The 26,532-nt window shown below is 33.5% G+C and overlaps 1 protein-coding gene and 1 non-coding gene across 6 annotated transcripts in view; one reads left to right on the top strand and one right to left on the bottom strand.

Moving 5' to 3' along the window:
- Positions 1-4,648: 4,648 nt before the first annotated feature.
- Rps6ka6 (ribosomal protein S6 kinase A6) overlaps positions 4,649-26,532 on the bottom strand; it is a 105,740-nt gene continuing 83,856 nt past the window's right edge. For all 5 annotated transcript variants that reach the window (XM_047535902.1, XM_047535904.1, XM_047535905.1 and 2 more), the window contains 5 exons: positions 26,274-26,435; positions 22,600-22,676; positions 20,454-20,571; positions 7,265-7,405; positions 4,649-6,682 (listed from right to left, as the gene is read on the bottom strand). In XM_047535902.1, the coding sequence (XP_047391858.1) occupies positions 6,557-6,682; positions 7,265-7,405; positions 20,454-20,571; positions 22,600-22,676; positions 26,274-26,435 (624 nt within the window). In that variant the 3' untranslated portion in view covers positions 4,649-6,556. The remainder of the gene's footprint in view (positions 6,683-7,264; positions 7,406-20,453; positions 20,572-22,599; positions 22,677-26,273; positions 26,436-26,532) is intronic.
- Positions 22,244-22,325, top strand: Trnah-gug (transfer RNA histidin (anticodon GUG)). Its single transcript has one exon. It is a non-coding gene; the product is annotated as a tRNA-His (tRNA).

The following is a 26,532-nucleotide window of genomic DNA, read 5'->3' on the forward strand; positions in this document are numbered from 1 at the left end:
GAGATGAAAAGAAATGGCTAATGGGAAAGCAATATTTATAGATCTCCTAAAGCTGGTCTAGCATCTGTACTGTTTACCTTTAAGAAGTTAAAAAAAAGAGTTATATGGAGAGTCTGATCACCATACTCCATATGAATTTCTAAACCACATATGAAATCAACTTTATATGTGTGTATGAATAGCTGTTCCTTTGTTATAATTCAATGGGGTCTACAATATGTGACTTTTCTTTGGGTTAAAATGTCTATTATTTTCAATGGAATCTTTCCGAACCTAGAGGCTAAGATTTTAATTTGAACTCATAGCAGAAAAGGTTGTTCACCTTAAGCCACTAATTTTCAAGTTTTTAATTCTGTATTTCAATGTAACTGACATAGGAGCATCAAAATAGGTTGGGAATCATAATCCAGAGCTTACATATCAAGTTTCTATGTGTGTATATAGCTGTTATAATTTAACATAGCATACAAACATGTGACTTCTCTTTTGGCTAAATGTCTGTTATTCTATTTGATTTAAAGTTTAAAACAATTACAATATTATTCTTATTATATAATTATATACTATAAATTATATTTAATTTTTTATAGGCTTTCCACATCTGGGACGATGGGACAAAATGAGCTAACTTACTTGCAGACAAATGCATTCTCCTGATAAGTCCTAAAAATAATGTATGTGTTTCCTGATCATTTTCTTCAATTCCTTTGTTTAAGAACATGAGAAAAATAATTGTAAAGTACAAAAAATATTACAGTTCAGGAGATATCAAAGTTTATGGTTAACAAGCAATATCCTGAAACACTTGTTATGTCAGACTACTGACGGATGGATGTAAGTTTCAATGAATTCTGCAATTAGCTATAGTTAATAAAAGCAGACAGAAAATTTTATATCCATAAATGATCAAGCAAGCTCAAGTATAAAATGTTAGAAATCTGCAGCCTTTTTATTTAGTACCAAGAGAATGCCAGTAATTTAACATGATATCTTGATAACTGTTGCTCACAGAGTTTTAACAAGAACAAAAAATATATATAATTTTATGTTGTCTTTGGCATGTTGTAAATTCAAAATGATAGCCATTTCTTTAGCAGCACTGTAAGGGAAAAACACTGTAAAATGCACTACTGGATTTGGTTTACATGATGAAAAATGTGGTACAATGAATGAAAACTTTAATGCCAAAAACAACTGTGCTTTAAAGAAAATATTTATAAGATAAATAATGGCATAAATTCATAATATAGTCAGAAAAAGAATATACATTTATCTGGACACTGGGGACATTTTTCTTTCAATGGTAGCTTTTAAGTTGTTAACTACATGTGAATCATATTTATACACAACTTCTATTTAACACCATTTCTGTCTTGAGAAGTGCAATGAAAGGAAGTAAATAAATACTTATATATCAGAAAGCAAGTATAGAAATTCAAAAGTGCTTGGAAAGTGGCGGCAAACCATTTGTTTATGTCTCTACAGCATAATAAAGCCTATGTAACTCACAAATGCCAATGCTACTTCCTGTCTAAAAACAAAATAAAAAAATATCGAACTCAGAAAAAACAAATTTTCCCTTTATTGTACTATGGACTTTAATGCCATATAATTTTCCATTTCTAAACCATGCTAGAATTTGGATATTTAATTAAGATTTTATATATAGTATTTAAAATGGTAGTTTCTTGATAGGCTGCTTTCCTGTTGTTGAATATAATTTTACCATACTAAAACAAAACTTACATTTTTGCTATAAGTGGTATCCATTTCAGAGAGAAAGAATTCAAACAGAAAAATCAAATGTGACCTGAGCAATATTTGTTGATAGGGAAGAAAAAAGTAAATAATCTAACTGGTCAAATGATGTAAATTATTAAGAAACTAATGTGCTTATTTAAACATATTCTAGAACTGTCCCACATAAAATTTCATGATTAATACATCTTCTGAAGAGTAGTTTCTGTAACTAGACAATTAGAAAGCAAAACGGTCATCCAAAGAAGCTCCATTATCCGGATTTTAGAAATGTAAACACAGAACAAACCCTAATTTGGCAATTGTGTATGTGTGTGTACACACATGCACAATGACACATACATATACACATACATATAACAATAAACATATATGTATATATAAGCATTTAGCTAAATTTCTTGCTAGGTAATGATTGAAAGATACATCATTTGCCCATATGATGTAAAAAAGCTTGGATTTATGTATCCTAAAAGTACTTTTCCATTGTATTTTGTTTCATATTTCAAATAAAGTTATGCCTGTAATTTAAGACTTATTAACTTCCAGTTTCTCCCATGTATTATCAAACAAATTAATTGTTAAGTAATCAAATATTATCATTTTATTCAAAGCATATGACATACTTCACTATTTTGTAAGACTAAAACTAGGAATAGTGCATTCATGAAAGTAATATATGTTGTGAATAATCACTATCAATGCTATTACATTCCTGCACAGGAAGGCAGATAGCAACAATACTGATTTATTCTACTCATTTCAGCAATTGATCCTGAAATAAATGCTAAACAATGCCTCAATAAGCTTTGAAGTAAAAAAAAAATGTTCTAAAACAGTTTAATTGCAGTTGAACAATCTATATTTATTATGGGTTGCATTTTTCTTGCAAAATAAATGATAAATAGGACTTCTATGTCCTGAAATCTTTTTTTTTTTTTTTTTTTTTTTTTTTTTTTTGGGTACTGGGGATCGAACCCAGGGCATTGTGCTTACAAGGCAAGCACTCTATCAACTGAGCTATCTCCCCAGCCCCTATGTCCTGAAATCTTGACAAAGTGTTTAAAAACTTGGAATCCATGGATAGTTTCATTCGAACTCTCTGTGCTTTTATTCTCTATCAATATAAGCGGGGAGGTGAAAAAGTCCTTGTGTTACAAATTATGTACTTTGAGAAACAAGAATACAGACAAATATGTGCTTAACAACAACATATACAGAAATGATCATCAATCACTGCCTCTCTCCATGCTATCTTGTAACAGAAGTTCATTATTACCAAAAATCTTGGAAGATGTTAAAAGAAAATACAGATTGAAAATCAGAAAGTACTATGGAAAAAAGAAACAATTTATTATATAATTCAACATTGGACCTACCGTGTAAGTTCCTTACATACAAACACAAAGACACACATACACACACACACACACACACACACAAATAACTTCACTTATAATTACTAAATTTAAAATTAATTTCATTTTGTTATTATGCCTGAAACTCCTATAAATAGAAACTTGTCTCTTTAATGGACATATTCGTTGGAAAATGCCAATCATCTGTTAGCCATTAATAGAAAAATGTAATTATTTTACAAGATGGCATTCACTTCACCCTTATAGTTGAAAATAGTTGTTCTGAGGGAATGGAATTCCTGATTTGGGGAAAGAAAAAGGACTGAGGTCCTTTTAGCACACAGAAAATAGGATAAATCTTAATGATGGAGTACTCCTGTGAGGTACTCAAGTAGGAGAGCAGGAGAAAGAGAATGTAGAGAGTGCCAAAGATAAACTTTGCGTTGATGGAGATTTAATTTTTTTAGTGGACCTTAGAGTCCAAAGTAAGTATTGTTTTGTTTTCCTTCTTCGTATATGAAAGGCCTCTTACTATTAGGGTACTATAAAATATGTATGAATAAGTTTCTGTGGGCAGTACTATTTTAACATTGTTTCAATGGGGAAGATATTATGTAAGACCAAATAGTATATAACAATAGATATTATATAACATCACTGATTAAGTTTGTGGGTTGCCTAACATAGAATTGTTTTGAGCTAACCAGAGGGGTTATCAAAAATGTTTTATTATATCTAATAACCAATGAAAATAAATTACCAAAAAACAAGGTTTAGGTATTCCTGAATCTAACAAAAACAGGCTGAAGTTTGATCTTCATAAAAGAACTGAAACTACTGTTTTACCCACAAAATCAGTCACCAGTGCTACTCTAATTTTCTTGCAAATGGTTTCCTGAGTTTATTAATGGTAATATGTGTCTTAGAATGAAAGATTGTGTCTATCTGAGCAAACCTGGTATTTTCCTTTGAGAAAATTGTCTCCCAGAAAAAATTGTAAAAAACCCTCAGATGTTATATCATTAATTATTTTAAATAATCATTAACTAGAAAGTAAAGCAAAGTAAAATAATTGTTCATGAATCTATTAGAGACTACAGTATCATAAATTCTTAAAGACAGGATTTGCTTTTGCTGGTCAAGCATTTACAGAAGTCTCAACAAAAATGTTCCATTCAAATCTAAATTTATGGCTACAGAGTTCTAGCCAAAAAGGACATGATTAGGCATCCCTAGCAGGGCACCTTCTACAAAATGAGGGTATAGTTTAAGCCTTTCTTTATTAAAGTTGCACTCATTACTATAGTTTTTGGGTTAGTGTGTTTGAATATTCCAGCAGAACATTGTCCCACAGTTACATGCCTGTATATTTCACACTGTCAGTCCTCACTGGTTGATGAGGAATCGTACTGAACACTGCTTAATTCTTATAGTGTTCCTTCCATGATGGGACTGTATGACATGATCCTTTTGAGCATGTTAACTGAAAATTGTCTACTTTTTAAAAACTATTGAATATAAAATCCTGAAGGTTATTTTCTGATCACTTTTAATTTTTCAATTTCACTTCACCTAATTTTATTACATGAAAAGTACACATGGATATAGTTTCTGTGCAGAAAACTTCAGCATCAAAATTATACCTCTGAGTTTGAGGTGTAAATTCTGATAAGAAGGCGGCATAACAACACAAACAAGATAATGACAAGAGGAAAATAACTCAAAATATTTAGAAACAAATTGTTACATGCAAGTACTTAATGTAATTAAGCAAACTGAAGAAAAAAGCCAAATTGGAACATAAAAAGCCACAAAATATAGTACCAGTTTAACCACTTCTAAGTAATATTTCAACGTGGCATTAGATACTTTATAATGTTTTTTAATTGTTTCAAAAAACACCTCAAAATAAGAGTACATACTTTTATATATTACACCCAGGAAACAGATTTTTGTGCATGGGCATAGATCACTTACATTATAAAGATAAGATGTATAGTTGGTTTTATTAAATACCAAAGTTACATGTCTTCTAGCCTAAATTGTATACTCAGCAATCAACTCTCTCTGAATTAAGCAAAATAAAATACACAGCAAACAGTACACCTAGCACACACAAGTAGTTCAATTATATTCACTAAACAAAACTATGATATCCTTCAGATTACATTCATGAGTTCTTTCTGTCAGTAGTAGTAGTCGTAGTAGTAGTAGTAGAAGTAGTAGTAGTAATGGTATTTTCTTCAACAACACAAAACAATTTTTCAAAATTTCAGTATTTAGAGAAAACAATTCATATTAACACAGTGGTTCTGAATTATAAATTTAATAATAAGACCAATTTGAACAGATTTTTTTATAAATATGATTTTTAAATGTGCTCAAACTTTTTATAGATCATCAATATTACTATTTAAAATGCTAGTTTTTCTTCTCAAAGCATAACTATTATGTAGCACTGTCTAAAGTTACTGAAATACATTATATTATATCATACGTGCTAGGAGCACAAGTCCACTACAGTACAACTTCAACTATGTAACCATAGGATTCAAGGTATATCAGTATGCTACACTGTAGTTCAAAGCACATGGAAGTCAGAAAAACAACAGTGTAGCTCATTTATAAAGGGGATAGATGATGATTAAATCCAATTAGTTAACTTGAAAGTCAGATTACATTACACCAAGATAGTGTCAACACCATGTACTTTATTTTCAAAGGCCTAACTATGGTCTAGTTTGAAGATTACAACATCAATATAAAGTATGTTGCTATTTTTTTCATTCGTAAAATGTTAGAAACCTTAAGAAAATCTTTCCTAGATGAGGCCACTTATGGATAAATATACAGGTCTGTCTCACACATTATTGGTGATTTAATTCTTCCATAAAGACTTTGGCACCAACCATATCATATATTAGGATAAATGTATCTCGTTCTGGCACCAAACTACTATGATGATAATTTAGTAGCCATAAATGAATGGATTCCTTTGGTTATGCACAACAAGCTTCCACATACTTGTTTTTCTTTTTAGGAAAAAAATAGCCTATCTTTCAAGATTAAATGTTAAAAAATACTGATCTTGCTTGGCATTGCACTAAAAGCATGACTCCCCCAAACATTACTATTTGAATATGCTAAAACTAAGAGTAATTTTACTTGAAAAGAATTTTAGAAGTGTGTGTGCAGAGAAGTTGTTAAGACCTGTGGACACCATTTATTTCTTATATAAACACTTGGACATGACTACAAACAACATAGTATGAATATTGTGGACCTGTGTGTTTTTGTAACTTCATTCCCCTTAAAAAGGGGGTCCTAACCAGAATATTCAAGTAATGTAGCAGAAAACAATGCTATTGATATAAGATTAGGCAAAAAGTCACATGTTTAATTTTCTTTTCATCCTGTTTAGCTGAGGAACACTGCAAATCTTACAAGCCAGTTGATGTTCGCTTTTTCATGCTCCTTCGCTGAGCTAAGCTTGAAGCAGCTACAGGCTCTAGGACTGGTTGAAAAGTCTTGTTAGTCAGGGCAGAATATGTGGCAACAACTTCTCCCTAGAATAACAAAAAAAAATCAAAAATAGAGTAACAATCTCAGATGCATAAATAAATAAATAATAACTTCCACATTATATTATGAGCTATTTATGTAGAACAAAACTTTGCTCCAGGAAAATAAGTGAGTATGTTCTATGCCCTAATGCTGCCTTGGTGAATTAATACCCGGTTATTTATGTACTTTTCATTTTAACAAGTATGCTTCTAATACAAAATTTTTAAAACACTAAAACATAATATCTGGCTTCAATGTCTATGAATATAGGAACTGGAAAAAAGTTATAATATAGGAATTAATAGCAATCTTGTTTCCATATGAAACTTGGCTATTTAGATCATTCCTGTATCAAATGTCTCTCAAAAGCAAGGCAATAGACAATTAAGACATTTTTTATTTTATCATCAGAAAGGCAGTAGTAAAGACAGTTAAGAAGAGTACATGGTCATTATTAGTAAGAAACAAATCAAAAAAATCTCTAAGAAATAAAGATATATTAAGAACCATAATTAGTGAATAGCACCCAATGGCTTTATTAGTTAATAAGTTTTAGAAGGCATATAAAAGTATATTTGTTTCACCTTAACAACATGAGATGAATCATTTCTCTTTGGCTGATCATTCGGCAACTGATCCCTGTGGGTTATCCATGAATGCTTTAATACTTGTTCAGTAGTATATCTCTGATGTGGGTCCATATGAAGCATATGAGAAAGCAAATCCTAAATGAAAATGAAAAACATATATGGAATATCCTGGTATATGCTAAATGATCAAGGGGAGAAAGGAGCTATGGAACTTTGCTGGGAAGTTGGGCCCTGGGGTGCAAGAGTGTATGCACTCAGACACAAAATAGAAGGCAGGGTTCTGTGTAGTTAATCCATGCACTAGGGCCTTACTGCACAACATACTAAATAATGTAAAAATATAAATCCAATGTTAGCAGATAGATGCTAGCATAGTTTTGTGAGTTTTACAGCAGATTAAATTATAAATATGCTTATTTGAACTATCATAATAAAATACTATGAACTTAATATACCCTCATAGTAAAATGAAATTTTAAATATACTAAATTATGTAATACTTTTAAATAAAATATCCCTACAATCTTTTAGAAAAGTAGTAGTAAACTCCTTAACAAGCATTTTTAATAAAGAAAATCACCATTTGTGAACCTTTCATCAATAGCAAAATCAGAGACTAAAGGCTCTAAGGAGTAATATCAGAATATAAAGATTGATGTAATTGGTTGTAACTATTTAAGGGACTAGGACAACCAAACGAGGCAATCTACAGAGAAAAGAACAGATGTGCAGAAATAAATGTAGAATATTACAAAAGATAATGAATTATTTCAGTAAATCATATGTAAACTGAGATGATACATTAAAAATAGAACTACTATATAAATAATCTAGCATTCCCACTACTGGGTAGATAGCCAAAGGAAAAGAATTCAGTTTATCTAAGAGATATCTGCACTCCGATGTTCACTGCAGCACTATTCAAAAAAGTCAAGAAATGGAAACAACATATCAACTGAGGAATGGATAAAACAAATGTGGTACATATATATAATATAACACTATTCAGTTGTAAAAAAAAGAATAAAATCCTGTCATTTGTGACAAACTGGGTAGAACCAGAATCATTACGTTAAGTGAAGTAAGCAATTCACAGAATGACAAGTACATCATGATCTCACTCATTATGTGGTATCTAGAAAAGTCAATCTCATAGAAGTCCACATTTAAATGGTGGTTATAAGAAGGAAAACAGGTGAAAGGGAGAGGTGGGGAAAGGTTGATCAATGGGTGCTAAGTTAAAGTTAGATGGGAGCTAGTTCTGGTGCATTACTACATAGTAGAATGACTACAGGTAACAATAAGGGAATGTACTTTTCAAAAGGCTAGAAGAAAGGATTTTGAAAGTTTTCACCACGAAAAAATGATAACTGTTGGAGGACAAAGATATGTTTATCCTGATTTAAATATATGTATACATGTATTGAAATATTACTTGGTACTTTGTTAATATGTACAAGCTGTATGTTTTCACATATGAGATATAAATCTGACATGAATACTTTAACTGATATATGAAATCTAATACACCAAAAAGGATAAAATTTCAACAGTCCAAGAACTTCTGCTTCTGGTCAAAATGGAGTACAAGGTGCTGGATTTACCCACCCATTTACAATATCCCCCAAACAACAAACAAACCTTTTGAAACAAAATAGGAGATCAGATGTTAGTCAATGAAGGACAGTGATCCATAAGAGATGGGAAACTAATTGGTTAAGCATATGATTATCCCAACTTACCAAGTTGTAAGTATTTTCAGATTGCTGTGCAGTAAGAAAACCTAGTCAGAGCCGATAAGTTTGAGTTGAGGAGACAGAACTGAGAATTAAGGAAGATTGAGGCAAATTGAGTTAGCAGAACAGAACATAAGAGAAGTGAAAGCAGTAGAAAAGGAGAAAATTTTGGAGTTCTGGAGAGGATATTTCCTAAGTATTCAGATTACTACTGATAAACACATGTTTGAAGAAACAACTGAAAAACTATCTCATAGGACTGGAGTGAAATCAAACAAAAGCAAAGTGGACCCTGAATTTTGTACAAGTACAATGTGTCAATTAAAAAAATATGTATTCTAAAAGTTGGAAAATATTTAAAGAAAAAAAATTGATATATATTATGCTCATTTGGTTCATGCATCTTGCAAAAATGTCTCAATTTCTTTTCTGAACATAATTTATTTGTATGTTTTATAAAAAGAAAATAAAAATGTTATCGGGGGAGGGAAGAACTCATGTATGAGGGAATGTATTTTTCAAAAACAAAGGCGAATATTACCAGGGATAAAGATGGTCATTTCATAATGACAGAAGGGGCAATTAATCAAGAGGACAAACGTATTTTCATTGGTGCATTATAATTACATATAATAGTGGGATTTATTGTTGCATACACTTACGTGCACATAATACACTTTGGTCGACTGCATTCACTAGGACCTCCCCTTTTCCTCCCCTTTCCTCCTATTCATGGTCCCCCATCTATCTTTATGAAAGAGAGGAAGAAAACTTATAAACATTTATTTATATAAAAACAAAACTTCAAACTACATGAAGCAAAAAATCATTAAAACTACAGAGACAAATAGACAAACCCATAATTATAGATGAAATGAGAAAGTAGACATCACTATGGAGTCAGTAGATATTAGCACAAAAGTAAAGAAATATGAGAAACTTTATGACAATATATCCAACACTGGGTACCTTGAATGTCAATGCTCACTCAAGAAGAAACAGATAACCTAAATACCACACCTGTTTAATAAATTGAATGTGAAGCTAAAGACTTAACAAGAAAAACTTCAGTTCCAGATCACTTCTGTTGTGACTTATAAAAAGTTATTTAAGAGTAAGTAATTCCAATTCTAAATAGGTATTTCAGAAATTTAAATATGAGGAAATACTTCCAAATTCATTTAATGAGACCAATATTACCCTAATAACAAAATTGTACAGATATTACAAGAAAAGAAAAAACAGATCAATATCCTTCATGAACACAGATGTGAAACCTGTAAATAAAATTCAGCTATATATATAATCAAGTTTGTCCTGGGAAACAAGGTTGTTTTAATATTTGAAAAGCAATGTAATTCAAATGTATGTCAATGTAATCAAAAGAAAATCCATAGGATTACCTCAATAAACACAGAAAGTCTTTAATGAAATGTAATATCCATCTCTAATAAAATTTTCTTTAATCCATGAACAGAATAAAACTTATTCCACCTAATTAAAAGTATCTATGTAAAATATACAGCTAACATTATCCTTAATGGTGAAAAATGAATGCCTTCTCTTAAGATCAAGAACAAAAGAAGAACCCCCACATTTGGGGAGTCATCCTTATTTAGCAGAATCAGACTAGATTGGGCCATGGGTTTGATCCTCAGAATCACATAAAAATAAATAAACAAAATAAAGATATTGTGTCCATCTATAGCTGAAAAACATTTTTAAAAAAAGAAATTAAGTATAGTTCAAGCTAGGATAGCCATAAAATTTGTCACCAAATCAGGACATGTGTGAATGAAAGTCATAAAACAGGATTGTCCCAGGAAAACCGTGATATATATTCAACTTAGCAAAAGCAAAAGATAAATACTTACTCTTGGGATAAAACTCTTTTTAGTCTTTAAAGACTAAAGTATTTTTTATAATGTGTCTACAAGTGCCTTGAAATGAATGATGGTCCATTTATATATGGAAATAAGAACTAACTTCCAAAAGTAAATATATTTTCCTGATATATAGCTCAAAATAAAAATACAGTTAAATGTAGTCCTAGTATAAACGCATATATTTTAAAATCACTGTTTTTCTAAGAAAGGGACTAACAGAATGTAGATTATATTATCAAATGACTTCACAGCAGAAGAATCAACATTATGCTACTTTTTTTTTTTTTGGTAAGGGGGATTGAATCCAGGGGTGCTTAATCACTGAGCCTCACCCTCAGAATATTTTTTATATTTTATTTAGAGATAGGGTCTTGCTGAGTTGTTAAATCCCTCACTAAGTTGCTAAGCCTGGCTTTGAACTCATGCTCCTCCTGCCTCAATCTTCCAAGTTACTAGGATTGCATATAGGGACCACTGCACCAGGTCTGATGTGGTACTTACTTTCTTTTAAAGGAACTTAAGTTGGTTACATATCTGCAGCACACAGGCTGCTTAATCCACACTGCATCTGCTTCAGGGGAATGTGTACTGTGTTGTCCTGATTGCTCAGTTCACATACCAATTGTGGGTCTGGAGGAAAATAAGCTGATGACATCCCTTCCCTATAAACACTTCTTGGGTCCTCATCTCAACATACAAAGGTTCACTCCAAAGACTGATCTGATGGCTCAGGAGATTGAACATAGAGCACTATAATCACATATAGTAGGCACATGGATGCTGAGATACACCCCCTGTCTGGGGTATACAGTAAACATAAAGCAGTTCACTAAAATGACCCTCGATAAAAGTGGAAGATACATACAGTCATCCCAAAAGATGCATTAATGTCAACACAGAAATATAGCTGACATGAGAAATTAAAGCAATAAGAATGAAAACATATCTAAGTTCAGGAACAAGAAAAGGATATCCATTCTTCCCATTCTTATGCAATATAGTACTAGAAATTTTAGCCAGAGCAATTAGGCAAGAGAGAAAAAATAGATACCAATAGGAAAGGAGAAAGTAAAATTATCCATATTTGCTAATGATATGATTCAAAGAAAAGTCCTTAATGTCTCCACCAAAAAACTCTTAGGTACAAAATAAAAATTTTTTAAAAATCAGTAGCATTTCTATATAGCAATAATGAACTTACAAGCACAGATATCAGGAAAATAATCTCAATCACGATAGCCTCAAAAATTGAAATAAAATATCTAGGAATAAACCAAAGGTCATGAAAGACCTACAGTGAAAATCACGAAACACTGGATGAAGAAAAAGAAAAAGACATTAGAAGCAGAAAGACATCCCATGTTCATATTTAAGAGAAACAATATTGTTAAATTGGCCCTATCACCTAAACTGATCCACAGATTCAATGTAATCCTCATCAAAACATCAATGACATTCTTCACAGAACTAAAAAAAAATCCAAAAATTTATATGGAAGTGAAAAATATCCTGAATTTCCAAAGCAATTCTGATCAAAAAGGTCAATACTGGAGGCATCACAATACTTGATTTCAAAACATACTACAGAGCCATAACAGAAACAGCACCGCACTAGCATAAAAAGCAAACAAACAAAAAATAAAACAAGCACACAGAGCAATGAAATTGAATAGAGATCCAGAAATAAATCCACACATCTACAGTACACTGATTCTGGACAAAGGTGCCAAAAATATAAAGTGAAGAAAACATAGACTTTTCAACAAATTATTCTGGTAGAAGTGGATATCCACACATAGCAGATTAAAACTAGATTCCTACCACTTACCCTGTATAAAAGTAACTGAAAAAGGGTCACAGACTTAAATGACATATTTGAAACTATGAGAGGAAAACAAGCAAAACTCTTCAAGATACTGGCACAGGAAATTATTTCCTGGATAGGATTACAATAGCATAGCACACAAAGCAAGCACAGACAAATGGAATTACATGAAATTTAAAAGCACCGGCATAGCAAAAGAATCAAAGTGAAGGGAAAACCCACAGAATAGTAGAAAATCTTTGTCAGCTGTTCATCTGACAGAGGATTAATAACCAGAATACGTAAAGAACTCAAAATTATCAAAAGAAGGCCAAACAATTCAATCAAAAAATAAGTCATCGATCTGAATAGACTTTCCACAAAAAAAGCACAAATGGTTAATATACACATGAAAAAAGTGTCATCTTTAGTCTTTAGGGAAATGCAATTCAAAAATATACTGACTTTCCATTTTTCTCCAATCAGAATGGCTATTAGGGGGCAATCCAAGATGGCAGACTAGAGGGTGACTGCATCTCCAGTCGCTCCAGAACCCAGGATTCAAGAGGGGGAGGCATTGAGATACTCAGACTAAAATAGAGCCACGGGGTGAGTTTGCTCCACCAGGTGAACCTTGGCCTGGGCAGCAGGCACAGATAGAGGTGGCTTATCAGAGTAGGGTAGGGCAGCTAGAGTCTTCCCCAGGCAGCCCTGGCACTCCGGAGGTGGGCTCCTCCCACACAGCCAGCTTCTCTAGCTTCTCGGAGCAGAGCCCCAGTGAGAACCTTTCTGCACAGAACCAGCTCCAAGTACCGGAGCCAGTGAGGCGAGCTCTGGCCGGCAAACAGCTTCAGGGACCAGGACAGGGCAGTCAGGGACTTCCCCAAGCAGCCCGGCCCCCTCCGGTGGGAGGTGCCTTTCAAGGCTAGCTTCTCCGAGCAGACCGCCCAGTGACAGCCTTTCTACACAGAGCCAGCCACAAGTCTCCGAGCCAACGGAGAGCTCCGACCCACAGGCAGCCTCTGGGATCAGGGCAGGGCAGCCAGAGACTTCTCCAGGCGGCCCCCCTCTGGTCGCAGGCTCCTTCCACGGGGCGATCCAAGAAGGCGGACTAGAGGGGGACTGCATCTCCAGTCGTTCCAGAACCAAGGATTCAAGAAGGGGAGGCATTGACAGACTCGGACTAAAACAGAGCCACAGGTGATTCTCCCCGACTGGATGAAGCTCGGCCGGGGCGGTAGGCACGGATAGGGGCGGCTTATCAGAGCAGGGCAGGGCAGCTAGAGTCTTCCCCAGGTAGCCCTGCGCAATCCGGCGGTGGGCTCCTCCCACACGGCCAGCTTCTCCAGCTTCTTGGAGCAGGCCCCCCAGTGAGAGCCTTTCTGCACAGAACCAACTCCAAGTCCCAGAGCCAGCGCAGCGAGCTCTGGCCTGCAAGCAGCTTCAGGGACCAGGACAGGGCAGCCAGGGACTTCCCCAAGCAGCCCAGCCCCCTCCGGCGGGAGGCGCCCTTCAAGGCTAGCTTCTCGGAGCAGACCACCCAGTGAGAGCCTTTCCGCACAGAGCCAGCTCCAAGCCCGGGAACCAGTAGCAGGCTAGGGGCAGCTTTCTTCAGAAGCACTGCATTATCAAGTTCCTCCAAGACTTCAGGCTACTGAAGGCTGGGAGGTGATACACAGGAAATCTATACGGACACTATAAGCCAATAGAGGAAATATGCAATATCTCAGAGTCCCACTGACATCTGACCAATATGAGAAAACAAGGGGAGAAAATGTCCCAAACAAACCTAGATACTAGATCAATAAAACCCAATGAGAGCACAGCAGAAGAAATGTCAGAAAGGGAGTTCAGAATGTATATAATTAAAACAATCAGAGAAGCAAACGAGGAGATGAAAGAGCAAATGCAGGCATTGAAGGAGGAGATCAAAGAGCAAATGCAGGCATTAAATGATCGCACCAATCAACAGTTAAAAGACCAAATACGGGAAGCAAGAGATCATTTCAATAAAGAGTTAGAGATACTGAAAAAAAAAAAAAACAAACTGAAATACTTCAAATGAAGGAAACAATAAACCAAGTTAAAAACTCCATAGAAAGCATAACCAATAGGATAGAACACCTGGAAGACACAACCTCAGACACTGAGGACAAAATATTTAATCTTTAAAACAAAGTTGACGAAACAGAGAAGATGGTAAGAAATCATGAACAGAACAGAATGTACAAGAATTATGGGATATCATGAAAAGGCCAAATTTAAGAATTATTGGGATTGAGGAAGGTTTAGAGAAACAAAGGAAAGGAATGAACAATCTATTCAATGAAATAATATCAGAAAATTTCCCAAATCTGAAGAATGAAATGGAAAACCAAGTACAAGAGGCTTATAGGACTCCAAATATACCAAATTACAACAGACCCACACCAAGGCACATTATTATGACAATACTTAACATACAAAATAAAGACAGAATTTTAAAGGCCGCAAGAGAAAAGAATCAAATTACATTCAGGGGGAAAACAATAAAAATATCGGGAGATTTTTCAATCCAGACCCTAAAAGCTAGAAGGGCCTGGAACAACATTTACCAAGCCCTGAAAGAAAACAGATGCCAACGAAGAATCTTATACCCAGCAAAACTTACTTTCAAATTTAACGATGAAATAAGATCCTTCCATGATAAACAAAAGCTAAAGGAATTTACAAAAAGAAAGCCGATATTACAGAACATTCTCAGCAAAATATTCCATGAGGAAGAGATGAAAAACAACGATGCAAATCAGCAACGGGAGGAACTAGCCTAAAGGAATAGTCAAATAAAGGAGAGACCAAATCATGTTAAAAAACAAAAATGAGTCAAATGACTGGGAATACAAAACATAGCACAATAATAACCCTGAATGTTAATGGCCAGAACTCATCAATCAAAAGACATAGACTGGCAGATTGGATTAAAAAGAAAAATCCAACAATATGCTGCCTGCAAGAGACTCATGTCATAGAAAGAAATACCCATAGACTAAAGGTGAAAGGATGGGAAAAAACATACCATGCACACGGACACAGCAAAAAAGCTGGAGTATCCATCCTCATTTCAGATAATGTGGACTTCAAGCCAAAACTAGTCAAAAGGGATAAAGAAGGACATTACATACTGCTTAAGGGAAGCATAAAGCAGCAAGACATAACAATCATAAACATCTATGCCCCGAACATTGGCTCATCCATGTACGTCAAACAAATCCTTCTCAATTCCAGAAATCAAATAGACCACAACACAATAATACTAGGCGATTTTAACACACCTCTCTCACCACAGGATAGATCTTCCAAACAAAAATTGAATAAAGAAACCATAGATCTCAATAACACAATCAACAATTTAGACTTAACCAACAAATATAGAATATACCATCCAACAAAGAACGAATACACTTTCTTCTCAGCAGCCCATGGATCCTTCTCTAAAATAGACCATATTTTATGCCACAAAGCTACTGTTAGCAAATACAAGAAGATGGAGCTACTACCTTGTACTCTATCAGATCATAATGGATTGAAATTAGAAATAAATGACAGAATAAAAACAGAAATTTCTCCAATACCTGGAGATTAAATAATACACTATTATATGATGAATGGATAACAGAAGACATCAGGAGGGAAATAAAAAAATTCTTAGAAGTAAACGAGAACAAAGACACATCATATCAAAATATCTGGGACACTATGAAAGCAGTACATAGAGGAAGATTTATTTCATGGGGCGCATTCAACAAAAGAAGTAGAAATCAACAAATAAATGACATAAGACTACAGATCAAAGCCCTAGAAGAAGAAGAGCAGACCAACACCAATAGTAGTAGAAGACAGGAAATAGTTAAAATCAGAGCCGAAATCAACGAAATTGAAATAAAAGAAACAATCGAAAAAATTAACAAAATAAACAGTTGGTTCTTTGAAAAAATAAACAAAATTGATAAACCCTTAGCCACACTAACAAAGAGAAAAGGGGAGAAAACTCAAATTACTAAAATTCGGAATGAACAAGGAATCATCACAACAGACACGACTGAAATACAAAACATAATTAGAAGCTATTCTGAAAATCTATACTCCAACAGAACAGAAAACCTCGAAGTCATCAACAAATTTCTAGAGACATATGAATTACCTAAACTGAACGAGGAGGTCATACACAACTTAAATAAATCAATTTCAAGCAATGAAACAGAAGAGGTTGAAAAGCCTACCAACTAAGAAAAGTCCAGGACCAGATGGGTTCTCAGCCGAGTTCTACAAAACCATTAAAGAAGACCTCATTCCAATACTCCTCAAAGTATTCCATGAAATAGAAGGGGAGGGAACCCTCCCAAACTCGTTCTATGAAGCCAGTATCACCCTGATACCTAAATCAGACAGAGACACATCGAGGAAAGAAAATTTCAGACCAATATCCTTAATGAACATCAACACAAAAATTCTCAACAAAATTTTAGCAAATCGCAAAGAAAAATATATTAAAAAGATAGTGCACCACGATCAAGTGGGTTTTATCCCAGGGATGCAAGGTTGGTTCAACATCCGGAAATCAATAAATGTCATTCACCATATCAACAGACTTAAAGTCAAGAATCACATGATTATTTCAATAGATGCAGAAAAAGCATTTGATAAAATACAGTATCCCTTCATGCTCAAACCACTAGAAAATATTGGGGTAGTGGGAACATTCCTTAACATTGTAAAGGCCATCTACGCTAAGCCCATGGCCAATATCATTCTAAATGGTGAAAAACTGAAAGCATTCCCCTAAAAACTGGAACAAGGCAGGGATGCCCTCTTTCACCACTTCTGTTCAACATCGTCCTTGAGACTCTAGCCACAGCAATTAGACAAACCAAAGAAATTAAAGGAATACGAATTGTAAAAGAAGAACTCAACCTATCCCTGTTTGCTGATGACATGATTATATATTTAGAGGAACCTGGAAATTCCACCAGAAAACTTTTAGAACTCATAAGTGAATTCAGAAAAGTAGCAGGTTACAAGATCAATGCTCATAAATCCAATGCAATTTTATACATAAGTGATGAATCTTCAGAAAGAGAAATTAGGAAAACTACCCCATTCACAATAGCTTCGAAAAAAATAAAATACTTGGGAATCAATCTCACAAAAGAGGTGAAAGACCTCTACAATGAGAACTACAGAACACTAAAGAAAGAAATTAAAGAAATCCTTAGAAGATGGAAAGATCTCCCATGTTCTTGGATAGGCAGAATTAATATTGTTAAAATGACCATACTACCTAAAGTGCTATACAGATTCAATGTAATTCCAATTAAAATCCCAATGATGTACCTTACAGAAATACAGCAAGCAATTATGAAATTCATCTGGAAGAATAAAAAACCCAGAATAGCTAAAGCAATCCTCAGTAGAAAGAGCAAAGCAGGGGGTAGTGTAATACCAGATCTTCAACTCTATTACAAAGCAATAGTAACAAAAACGGCATGGTATTGGTACCAAAATAGACAGGTAGATCAATGGTACAAAATAGAGGACATGGACACAAACACAAATAAATACAATTATCTCATACTCGGCAAAGGGGCCAAAAATATGCAATGGAGAGAAGATAGACTCTTCAACAAATGGTGCTGGGAAAACTGGAAAACCATATGCAATAGAATGAAATTAAACCCCTATCTCTCACCCTGCAGAAAACCCAACTCAAAATAGATCAAGGTCCTCGGAATCAGACCAGAGACCCTGCATCTTATAGAAGGAAAAATAGGTCCAAACCTTCAACTTGTTGGCTTAGGATCAGACTTCCTTAACAGGACTCCCATAGCAGAAGAAATAAAAGCAAGAATCAATAACTGGGATAGATTGAAACTAAAAAGCTTACTCTCAGCAAAGGAAACTATAAGTAATGTGAAGAGAGAGCCTACAGAGTGGGAGAATATCTTTGCCAACCATACTTCAGATAGAGTGCTAATTTCCAGAATCTATAAAGAACTCAAAAAACTCTACACCAAGAATACAAATAATCTAATCAACAAATGGGCTAAGGAAATGAAGAGACACTTCACAGAAGAAGATATACAAGCAATCAACAGATATATGAAAAATGTTCAACATGTCTAAGGCAAACCAAAACTACCCTAAGATTTCATCTCACCCCAATTAGAATGGCGATTATCAAGAACACAAGCAACAAAAGCAACAACAGATGTTGGCGAGGATGTGGGGAAAACAGTACACTCATACATTGCTGGTGGGGTTGCAAATTATTGCAGCCACTCTGGAAAGCAGTATGGAGATTCCTCAGAAAGCTTGGAATGGAACCACCATTTGACCCAGCTATCCCACTCCTTGGCCTATACCCAAAGGTCTTAAAATCAGCATACTACAGAGATACAGCCACATCAATGTTCATTGCTGCTCAATTCACCATAGCCCGATTGTGGAACCAACCTAGATGCCCTTCAGTTGATGAATGGATAAAGAAACTGTGGCATATATATACAATGGAATATTACTCCACCTTGAAGAATGATAAAATTATGGCATTTGCAGGCAAATGGATGAAATTGGAGAATATCATGCTAAGTGAGATAAGCCAATCTCAAAAAACTAAAGGACGAATGATCTCGCTGATAAGCGGATGAGGACATATAATGGGGGGTGGGAGGGGTTAGCGATAGGGTTAGGGTTAGGTTTAGGGTTAGGGATAAGGAGGATGGTAAGAATGGAGGAATGAAGGACTGTATAGAGGGAAAAGAGGGGTGGGAGGGGTGGGGGTTGGGAGAAAAATAACAGAATGAATCAAACAACATTGCCCTATGTAAATTTATGATTATTCAAATGGTATGCCTTGTCTCCATGTAGAAATAGAGAAACAACATGTATCCCGTTTGTTTACAATAATAAAAAATAAAAAAAAATTAAAAAAAGAATGGCTATTAGTAATAAATATATAAATAAACAAATAAATATCAGTTGCGATATGGAGAAAAAGGAAACTTTCTTTACCTTGAAAGGAAAGTAAATCTGTACAGCCATTATACAAAACACTATGAATGTTCCTTAAAAACTAAAAGTATAGCTACCACATGATCCAGCTATACCACTCCCAAGTATATATATATCCAAGGAAAATAAAGTCAGCGTACAAAAGAGTTATGTACATGTCCACATTTATTATGACAGTTTTCACAACAGTCAATATGTGGAATCATTCTAGGTGCCCATCAACAGATGAATGAATATAGAAAATGTGGTATGTATACACAATGGTGTATTATTTAGCCCTTTTAAACAATGAAATCATGCCATGTGAAGAAAGATGGATGGAACTAGAAGAGATCACATTAACTGAAATACATCAGACACTGAAAGACAAATATTACATATTTTCTCTCAAATGTGGAAGCTAGAGTAAAGAAAAAAGATGAACTGAAAATAGAAGAGGGACATTAATGAATGGGAAGAGGCCCATACAAAAGGAAGAGAAAAGGGAGGGAGAAAGAAGGTAGAAAGGAAGGTGGACCTGATCAAGATATGATACATGCATGTACAGAAATGTCACAGTGAAACCCATTAATAACAATTAGTATGTGTTAAAAGTAAAGACATACTTACATGACATCGTCAGATACTCTGCAAATACACACGAGGATAAAACTTAAAGATTTTAGCAAACTGACATAGATGTAACAAAATAAAACATTTATAATTTATACCTTTGCTCCATCTGAAATATTGTCCCAGTTTCCACCACTCAAAGAGAACTTGCCATTGCCTATACGTAGCAGTATCTCTTCAGGAGTATCATTGGGACCATTAGCAAATGGAGTGTAGCTATTGATAAAAATAGTTTTAAAGACATGAAAGTTTAGCATGCATAATAAATATATTTGAAGTGATTAATATATAGTTATATGCAAATATTTATTATAAAAATTATAATCATCTAATACTTTCAATGTTATCAATTTTATATTTCAAAATGAATTTAATCCTAACAAGCTATTTAATAAAATTAAGAATCTTGCCTATATTGATTTTTCCTTTTGTCTTTGATCCATTAATCATTGTAAAATAAAATGAAGAGTGGCTTTTCATGTAAAGTCAGTTTTAAAACCAGACCACAATGAAACACACATTTTGTATTTTCTCAGGTTAAGTAAGGAAACAAATATATCTACTCTGAGAAAAATGTTATTTATATATATTAAAAATATTTTTATTTTGTTAGTTGAATTTTTTCATTAATATTTTACTTTCATCAACAGTATTAGTGGAAAAAGCTCCATAATACTTTTAATGAATATATGTAAAAACAGATTGGTTAAGTATTTATATCAATATAATTAAAATTTCTGGTGTCATTAAAATTATTATGTAGATCAGATTACTCATGGATGGGAATAAAAAGTACAAAGTGGTTTTTAAAAATTAAATGGAATGACAAAATTAATCACATTTGTGCCATTTTAACAAGTGGAACTGAAATGCTATTCAACTTTGGGACTTGGAAAACTGATTCACAGTTAAAAATATGTGGACTATACACTAATATATTAATGTCTGAATTCCCTCATATAACAAATTAAGATATTCTAAATACATGTATAAACAATCTCTTGTTTAGTTATGAAGTAACTATTTCAAAGAAGTAAATTAGGAGTAGTATCCTATGGTTTAAAACCAATGTTGAGTGCATTTGATATGAAAACTTTAGCTACCTTTTACTTGAGCACTTGTTGTAATTTATAACTGAATATTCTGCATAAATTTGTAATATCTAAAAGTCACATGAAATTTAATGACATATGCAACTATCACTATGCCACTTAAAATTTCAATGTAACTGTTAAAATATTTTATATGTATAATTTACATGTTTTTGTACCACTTTAAAAAATTAAGCATTTTAAAGTTACATCTAAATACATTATATTTACTTGTTAATCAGGCCTACTTATCCATCAGAATAATTTCAGCAGTCATAAATTTTCCCTTTTCTTTAGCGTTACTCATTGCTAAAATTAAAACAGCATCTGTAGTATTTGTATATTATGAACATGAACACAGTAAAATTATTAATTTGTTTTCAGCTTATCTTTATTCATTTTTTTGTACCAGGGATTGAACCCAAGGGCACTTAACCATTGAGCCACATTCCCATTCTCCCTTTTAAAAGAAATTTTGAGATGGGGTCTTGCTAAATTGGCTTTGAAGTTGTGATCCTCCTGCCTCAGCCTCCTGAGCTGATGGATTATAGACTTGCACCACCATCCCCAGCATATCTTTATCTTTTTAAGGGAGCGTCACTATATGGGTTTCTGTACATTAGTACTGTTGAATATTGCGTTTAAATTTTTATAAAGTATAATCTTATTAAATCTATAATAACAGGAAAACTAGAATTTAAGTACTTAAAAAATGAACTTAATGCCAAAAAGTTCAATGGGCAAGTTCCTACTGAAACATAATTATCTTATGACCTGGTAAATACATTAAAAAGTAATGCAGGGCTGGGGAGATAGCTCAGTTGGTAGAGTGCTTGCCTGTGAAGCACAAGGCCCTGGGTTCGATCCCCAGCACTGCAAAAAAAAAAAAAAAGTAATGCACTCATTGTAAAAAATCAAAATATAAATGCACACTTTATTCTTAATTTTTTATTCCATTTGAAATCTCTTTTCTAATTACTGTAACTCAAGAGTACCTCATATACCCTATGTTGTGCTTTTAATTTTATAAGTAAAATATATATAATCTTTTGAAATGTTAGGATTTTTTTCATGTTATTTTTGTCTCTCCTCTTTCTAGATATAGATATAGAGATGAAATTGAAATAACAACACGAGTGTATCAGTTTCTTACCCAGCCAACATCGTGTAAAAAAGGACTCCTAAACTCCAAATATCGCAAGCAGCATCGTATCCCTGCTGCATAAGAACCTAAGAAAGAAATACTCATTATGTGGTATTATTTAGTGTAAACTCAATTTTTTCATCCAAAACAAAGTTGTTTTGCTTCTAAAACTCCCACAAATGTTCACAATATTAAAGTGTAAATCAGTTTATGTATTTAACATTGTAAGTTTCCTTCTGCAATTAGCAAGCAGAGAATAAACAGATGGTATTATAGATTACTTCAGAACACAGGACATACCAAAAAACAACCTTGTCATAGAAAATCTCTGACTTTAATGAGCTGTCTCCCCTCCTCTTAGGACCTCAGATACATACACAGACATCTAAATTTAAGACTGAAATGTACAGAGAGCTTATAGTATAAGAGTACTAAGGATTTTAATTCTGACACTGCCTATATGCCAAAGGTATTACTATTACAAATTTGAAGATGAGGAAAGAGACAGATGTTAGGTAAGTTGTCCAACATCACAAAATTAGACATAACAGAGACAGCATTCTTACTCTAGAGTATGTGCTTTTAATATCTATGATAACTGCCTCTTTACTATACATGAGATGGTAGTATAACATGTTTTCTTACAGAAGATAGACAAATTTATATTTTACATACATACAAGGCTGATGTCTTGAAACCAGCAGTATATTTCTGGACTACAAAAACACATTTGATATATTTTGAATAACTTCTTTAATTTTTCATACAATAATTTATATAATTTTTTTGGTCATCGGGTATTAATAAAAATCAAATAATATCTTAATATTCAAGTGAGATTTTCTATGAAGTTAATAGTTTGTTAGAAAAATAAAGATAAAATGAGGCAAATGAGGCTTTTTTTTTTTAGGAAAACAAGCCTATTGCTAAAGACTTAGGCACATGAACAAAATAGAAACATTACTGATGCATTAACACTGGGGACTACACAAACACTAGCATAGACTTTTCATCTACATAAGGCTAAAACAATATTAATGTTTGGTTTCACCAAATGGCAGGCATGAATAATGAATTTGTAACTGACTTATTTTGAGATATATTTTTCTTATTCAAAGAATACATGTGCAATACTGAGAAGCTTAAGAAGGTATCCAAAATCATAAACACACATAGACACAGAGGGAGAGAGGGAGGGAGGGAAAGGGGGGAGATGGGGAAAGAGGGAGTTAGATCTCTGCCTCAAGTAAATAATAGAAGAATAGAAGTAGGGAATCTAATAGCCCTAAATAAATGACAGTATAGATAAACTACTCGTATCAGGGTAAACTTAAGTTGGTATGCTCTAGTAAAACATAAACCTTTGCTGATTTAATTCCCCTCTTTTTTCTTTTCTCATCACCTCTTATAATTCTGAGCATCACATATTTCCCCTGGTTCCTGTAGGAAGCTTTAAAAGCTTCCTTGATTATCTATTGCATAGCCACAAATGAGGGCCACTGTTTAAGTTGGATAGGTGAGGGTTAAACAACAAATCAGCTATTGGTATTGCATATTTCCATATCTTTGTCAGATGCTGTGGCATACACCTTTAATCTCAGCTACTCCAGAGGCTGAGGCAGGATGATTGCTTAAGCCCAGAAGATTTAGGGTAGCCTGGGCAACATAGTAAGTCCTTTTCTCAAACAAAACAAAACAAAACAAACCCATACTTTTATAATCTTCCTAGTTATGAGAAAAGTGTAGGAGGTATCACACTGCTTAAATAGGGCTGACCATGAAAACTTGATACTTAAAACCCATATTGTATGGGTAAAGAAGAGGTAGTTCACTTTTGTTCTAGATCTAGTCTCGGCCCTATAATAGCGAGAAAATGTAGTTATAAAAGAAACAAGGTAGGGAGGTGGGATGAAAGAAAGTACAGTACAGAGGCTTTGTCCTGCATGTTTTTACTTGCATTAAGTTAAATACATAGAAGAAGGAAATTACAATTCAAATAGTTCACTGCCATACTTTTCTCTTACATTTGACTTCTCAAGATAGGAAAAAGGAAAATATACAGATATTCTCACTCTCTTTGCTCTAAAGTTTAAATTAATTCATATTTGGGGCAAAACATATGACAGACCAGATTCAGGGCAAAGCAGGGTAACTTCAACATTCCTCAGATCTGTTGTAAGCACCATTCAATCATGAACATTCTTAGATCTCACTTGGCATTAAATATCAGTTTAATAATACAATATAATGAATTTTCCTTCATAAAATAGTATTTTGGAAATATATTAACTTTATATTAACTTTTACTATAGTTAAGTAGTAAAGCACATTATGAAGTAAACCTTAAGAGGTTGATTGAAATGATGCCTGTCCTAAAAGGTGAATGAATATTCTCTCCATATAGAAGGCTAAAGTTGCAATAATCAATTGTTCTTTTAGGAAACCAGGAGTCCATGTGCACTATGATGAAATAATTTCATATCAACAAAAGCCTATAAAACAGGTGTCATGCCTGTTCTTCAATATCAATATCTTAAAACAAGGCTGGGTCTGTAGCACAGCAGTAAAGCACTTGCCTAGCAGGGACCTGGTTTCAATTGCCAGTGTAAATAAATAATAATATCTTAAAAAAGATTTATAAAATTTTAAAATGAGAAGTTTTCATTATCAGAAAGTTATATTTCTATATTTCTATCTTGATTATTAGAAAATTATTTTTCTAATAGCTACTTTAAATTTAGATTTACATTAACATATAATACAAGTCTGAAAGGGCTGCCATTTCATAAAAGTAGTCACAAAATATGCCTATGAGATAATACTTCATTTTTAAATTGTCTTATTTAATTTTTGAAACCTGAAGTGGTATTTTGATTTGTATTGAAAACACAATGATTTATATCAGTTATCAATATCCATAATATGTAAGAACAATTCCTGATTTACAAACAAAGTTATAAGGAAACTTTTGTAGCCAATGCCATTCCCAACTAATTTTTCACCAAACTTACTTTCACTGCTGTGGGAAGTGCTAGTATCGTAGTTTCTATCCCATGGTCAGAATAGTTAGAGCTTCCTAAATATAAAATCTGCTCCTCTACTCTGCCAGTCTGTCCTTTTCTATTTCTTCCCCCTGAGATCTATATGTGAATGCATTTATCATTTTAAAATAAACAACCCCACTGTTTATAAACATTCTTGTGACACTATTTTCTCTAGGAGTTAGAAGACCCTAAAAATAATCAGGAATAGCACTGACCTTATATGTTATGCATAATGCTAACTGATATAAATAATTGCATGTTCAGCATGAACTGATTTGTTGCTAAGTCAATGTTAGGTATTAAATAAGTCATTTATGTACTTTGAGTCTCAGTCTCCTCATTTAGAATATGTAATGTTAAAGCTGTGACCTGTCTTTACCCTGACTCCCAGTTCTAAAAATGGTATGATTCTGAAACTAGTATATAGCCTGACAGAATAGTATGATTATTATATTCAGGTTGGTTTAAGATGTGTCTGAACCTTAGGTATTATTGGAATTCACTAATTTAAAGAGTTTTCAGCTGGGAAAAATGAGATAACTCAGTTTTTACCTGCCTGCCTTAACATACACATGGCATTGTATACATTCAAGTAAAGAAGAAGAATGAAAGGTGAATACTAATTTATTTAAAGAATACCTCAGGTGCTACAAAGTTTGCAGTGTAGCAGGGAGTTAAGAGAAGTCCATTTTCTCCTCGAAGCTGTTTTGCAAACCCAAAATCACAGATCCTAATTGAATCTGCATTGGCTGATTCATCCATGTATAAAATATTACTAGGTTTAAGATCACGATGAACAACCTTGAACATAAAGGAAAAGAAGCATTAAATTTTTATAGCTAACTAAATATTTGTAAAACAAAACATCTTAATATGTTTCCAGAAAAAGAAACTCCTA

This window comes from Sciurus carolinensis, chromosome X, assembly GCF_902686445.1.
Source record: "Sciurus carolinensis chromosome X, mSciCar1.2, whole genome shotgun sequence".
NCBI classification, from domain to species: Eukaryota; Metazoa; Chordata; class Mammalia; order Rodentia; family Sciuridae; genus Sciurus; species Sciurus carolinensis.